This window comes from Euprymna scolopes, chromosome 33, assembly GCF_053919585.1.
Source record: "Euprymna scolopes isolate OS-2025 chromosome 33, ASM5391958v1, whole genome shotgun sequence".
Lineage (NCBI taxonomy): Eukaryota > Metazoa > Mollusca > Cephalopoda > Sepiida > Sepiolidae > Euprymna > Euprymna scolopes.
In genome coordinates this window covers 5,920,637-5,925,406 of record NC_136514.1, presented here as the reverse complement: position 1 = coordinate 5,925,406, position 4,770 = coordinate 5,920,637, and the positions used below count along the sequence as shown (strand labels likewise).

General features: G+C 31.7%; 1 protein-coding gene across 1 annotated transcript in view; it reads left to right on the top strand.

The window, feature by feature from the left end:
- The first annotated feature begins 2,273 nt into the window (after positions 1–2,273).
- The window catches only part of LOC145258123 (uncharacterized), an 89,585-nt gene continuing 87,088 nt past the window's right edge, over positions 2,274–4,770 (top strand). Inside the window, exon 1 of the mRNA XM_080115868.1 lies at positions 2,274–2,502. Within this exon, the coding sequence (XP_079971994.1) occupies positions 2,428–2,502 (75 nt within the window). The 5' untranslated portion in view covers positions 2,274–2,427. The remainder of the gene's footprint in view (positions 2,503–4,770) is intronic.

The following is a 4,770-nucleotide window of genomic DNA, read 5'->3' as shown; positions in this document are numbered from 1 at the left end:
GAACAGATACTATCCTTGAATCTAGCCAAAAGATCAAGAAGGTATATTTTAGTTTCATGTATGGTCTAAAAGCGACATCATTTTTTATTTTAATTTTTTGTTTTTCTTTTTTTACATTGTGTCTTCAGTGATCGGGAGATCCTATTTATTAAAAAGGATCATAGAATGTGATAAAATACTACGAACATTAAATTAGCGTACCTATATACTAATTTAATGCTTGTAGTATGTTATCACCTTCTATAATCCTTTTTAATAAATAGGATCTCCGATCGAATAATTTATAATCTGAAAACCATGACCCGCATACGTACGTACATACTTTAAACGTACCACAATATATATTAATATATGCATGGTGAAACGATAAAATTGTCGCCCAAGAAAAGACGTTATGATTCCATTTCCATTTGATGAAAACCAGTTTTCTTTTTTTGTTGCAGACCATCTACCAGTTAGCTAGTTGTGTACAAATCTCAAGAGCAATAGGAACCTTCTATTATGTCTGAAAGTGATGCAATGTTCAACGAGTTATGACAACAGGACCATTGCCAGCATCCTCAAAATGTATTGCTGTATTTTCATGAATAACAAGGACATGCCCAGGGTGATGAAAACAAAGTTTCTGTCCATGATTATGGTCTTTGGTGTGGTTTCAAGTGAGGGTCACATCATGCCACCTTACATCTTCAAAGGCAACACCAATGTGTACCTGGATGTGCTGAAGAGTGTGGTGTGGTGATCCCCTGATGTAATTAGGTGGCCACTGACAGATCCTGTGTGGCAGCAAGACTTAGTGCCGGCCCACAAGTCCAAAGAGACCCAGGCTTGACTTCAGGAGGAGTGCTATGACTTTGTACTCTTCTCTCACTGACCCCCCCCCCCCCCGACCTGAACTCGCTGGACTATTTCGTTTGGTCATACGTCAAGAATATCACCAACATGACCTCCCACAACACCAACGCCAGCCTAATCGCCGCCATCTGCTAAGTATTTGCTGAGCTCCAGCCGGCATTTGTGGAAAAGGCATGCTTCCAGTTCCAGATCCGTATCGAGGCAGTGATTGAGGCTGAAGGTGGCTACATTGAATAGATGTCGGCTCTGCTACAATGCTACATAGCCAAGTTACCTGAATTGATTTTTTTTTTCACTAAAATTTTTTTAAATAAAGCTGTAGTGTTGTTTTCTTTAGGGCGACAACTTCATCGTTACCCCCTGTAGATTTTTCAAACATAACTTTTCAAAAAAAAAAAAAAAAATGCACACCTATTCTTGAACAGGCGTGTTGTTATTTATTATTATTATTATTTTTTTTTTTTTTTTGAGAAGTTCAAAAAGAAAGCTGTGACATTTAAAATTCAATTTAATGTTTGAGCTTTAAAAAAGGGGGGGGAGTAGATTAGGAGTTAATAAAGTTTAGAATTAATTTTCCTCATAAGGTTCTTTTTTTTTTCGTTTTTTTTTTTTTCGTTTTTTTAATTTTTTTTTTAATATGTAGTTTTTGACAAAAATAAGTTAAAGTTCTATTAACCTACATGTGTTGTTGAGAGCGACGGTCGGGTCTCGCCTTGTCACGTGACCGAATGCCTTAAATTGTATGCGATCGTCTACAGTTTTTCTTGTTTTGTTTTTATTTTGTGATTTTTCGAAAAAAAAAAAAGCGCTTTTCTTTACTTTTCTTTCGTTTATTTATTAGTTGTAACTGAACGTAGGGAGAAAAGGGGAAGAGAATAGAATAGAATATGAGAGAGAGAGAGAGAGAGAGAGAGAGAGAGAGAGAGAGAGAGAGAAAGTTTGGTAGGAGTTAAAAGTAAATACTATTTACTAAATACACGTTGAAGAATCGGGCACCTACAAGAAATGAACGGATAATAAGTTTTGCTATCTACTGATTGGATTTACTTTAAAAAAAAAAAAAAAAAGAAAAAAAAGAAAAAAATATTTCAAGTTAAAGAAGAAGTAAAGGAAAAGAAAAAAAAAGAAAGGGTTAGAAATAAGACGGAAAAGAGAGAAGAGATAGATGGATAGAGAGAGAGGGTAAAAAAAAGTTGCGGACGTCCGGGAGTATATCAGAAAGTAAAAAGAAGAGGAAACTTGTTTGTTTTTGAGGTCATCTACTTTTGGGTCAGATGTTGTAACGCGTTTTAGTTTTTAAGTGAAATTGTTCGACGCAACAACTTGTAGCTACTTTGCGTGTGAAACGGACGTAGATACATATATATATATATATATATTTATATATATTTATATCTATATTTATATATATATATAGAGATATATATATAAGATAGTGTGGCTGTGTTAGAGGTACCGTGTCTCGCCTCTGTCCTCACAGCTGCAGGTGCGATCGTGACAAGGGGGGAAAAACGCTAAAAGTCTACTACAGACTTGCGTGTGAGAGAGAGAGACTTACAACACGCATACAAGATGATGCAAATATTACCAATTCCGTATCATCATCATCACAACAACAACAACAACAACAACAACAATATGATGATGGTAAGTCAAGAAAAATAATAATTAAAATGCTTTAAAAGAAGTAAACAAAAAGAAAATTAACATTTTATTTATGTTTTTGCCGCGTTGCTCGGAATCTTTTTACTTTCAGTTTTGTTTCCCCTATTTTCTTTTTTTTTTTTTTTACTGTTTTTATTTTTTTTTTCTGTTGTTTTCCTTTACCAAATTATTATTATTATTGTTGTTGTTCTTATTTAGAATTCAACCTAATTAAAAAAAAAAAAAAAACTACAGAAAAATCTTTATAATGTACATACCCGTCACGGAACGGAAATGTCAAATTTCAAATATCACGTAAATTGATCAAGTAGTTTTATTTTTATAAAGAGGGTTATTTTTAAACGATGTAAAAAGCGATTAATGTGAAATCGGTAGCACTACAAGGCTGATTTCGCAAGTAGGAATTAATTATTATGAACTTATCTGCCTTCTTTTTTTTTCAAGAGGCGACTCAAGAGAGTCCCTTTTTGCTTACTCATAAAATTTGATTTTCTTAGTTAAAATAAAAATACTTGATCAATTTACGTGATTTTTTGGAATATGACAACTTCGTTTCGTGACGGGTACCTACATTATAAAGATTTTTTGTGAAATTAGGTTGAATTTGAGAAGAACCTTCTTTTTTTTTTAGTTTATTTTCTTTACCAAATTATTTAATTAAAAAAAAAGGATTTTAAAAGTTAAATATAATTATTATGACATCATTTGGTCATTAAATTATTAACTTCTTATAAAACCATAACTTTTTTACGTTAATGTTTTAATCTCCATAATGTTATTGAATGTAAAAGTAGCTTACATTTTTTGGTCAATGTACACTTGCACTGGTTGGTTGTCCAACCTCCAAAGAGTGTATTCCGAAAGCCTTTCTTAGCTTGAGGAGATTGGGGGTGTTTATTCTGAAAGGTATTTTCTTATTTTCAACCTTCCCATAATCAACTTCTTAAAAGTAAGTCTTCGAGTGGTCCCCAAGTGCACTTTCACCCCACCCTCCCTTCCTTTTTTTTTTTTTTTTTTTTTCAACGCGAGGATTTACTATAAATTTGGAAGCATTTAAACTGTGGAAAAGAAAACCATTTTCGGTTTTAAGCACCCAGAAATGACTTTCAACAGTTTAAATACTTCCAAATTCCTTTCAAATCTAGAAGGGCCACAAAGTAATTCATTCTTTTTTTTTCTTTTTTTTTTTTACTATTAACATAAGATTAAAATGGTTGACTTGTTTACGAAGAAACGGAAATATATTCTGACGGATTTAATTTCGTAATTAAATTATTTAAAAAAAAAAAAGGGGGGGTTAAAAGTTCATTTTCCTACCTTACGCTATGACATTTAAAAAAAAAAATGATTTACGTAATTATGAAAGTTACGTTCATACAAGAAATACAGACAGGAACACACATGTAGTTTACTTGTAATTTTGTTAATGTAGAAATTGGATTCAAAGTTGAAAGAAAACAGAAATATTAAAAATAAAATTTCGTTTGTTTGTTTTTCGAGTGCTTGAATGTCATGACTGTTTTTTTCGTTGAACTTTTCTATTAATTCTTTTAATTTAATATTTAATCTATTTAATTAAATATTAAAAAACACACATAATTTACTACATAAACGAGTATTTCATTATTATTTAATAAAATAAAAACTTGTTACACTCGCTTCGACGCTTCTGACACTGTGATGAGAAATCTCTCAATTTATTTCAAGTAAAAATTAAAGTTACCTTCATGCCATTTTTTGACATCCTATTATTATTTATTATTATTATTTTTGTAAACATAATAACAGTAAGTAAAAATATATTTGTTTTATTTTTGAATTTTCAAGTAAGTAAATAAGTAAATAAACAAAAAAGTGGGTAAAAAAGTTTTAATCGCTTAATTAATCATCAAATACAATACAAATTCCTGTCGCGTTTTTTACAGGTGCCCTTGCCCTTGTCAAGATTGTTAGTAGTTGACAAATATTACCAAATGACAATTAAAGAACATTGTTGAGGCCTCTCCGATCGTCGAGCTAGGATCAAAGTGTAGTACGTTACTGTAAATATTTCAATAAAACTTTTTTTTTTTTTTTTTTTTTTTCTTCGAAATGTGGGTTTATCCTAAGTAGGACATCCCCCTGGAGTGAATGTGGTATTATGGTGACTGAGATATTTCTAGTTAGGAGTAGGATAGACAATTTTAAGTATTTGAGACCAAGGATGACCAACAATACCCATTATCCACACACTTTTGATTGGCCTTGTGT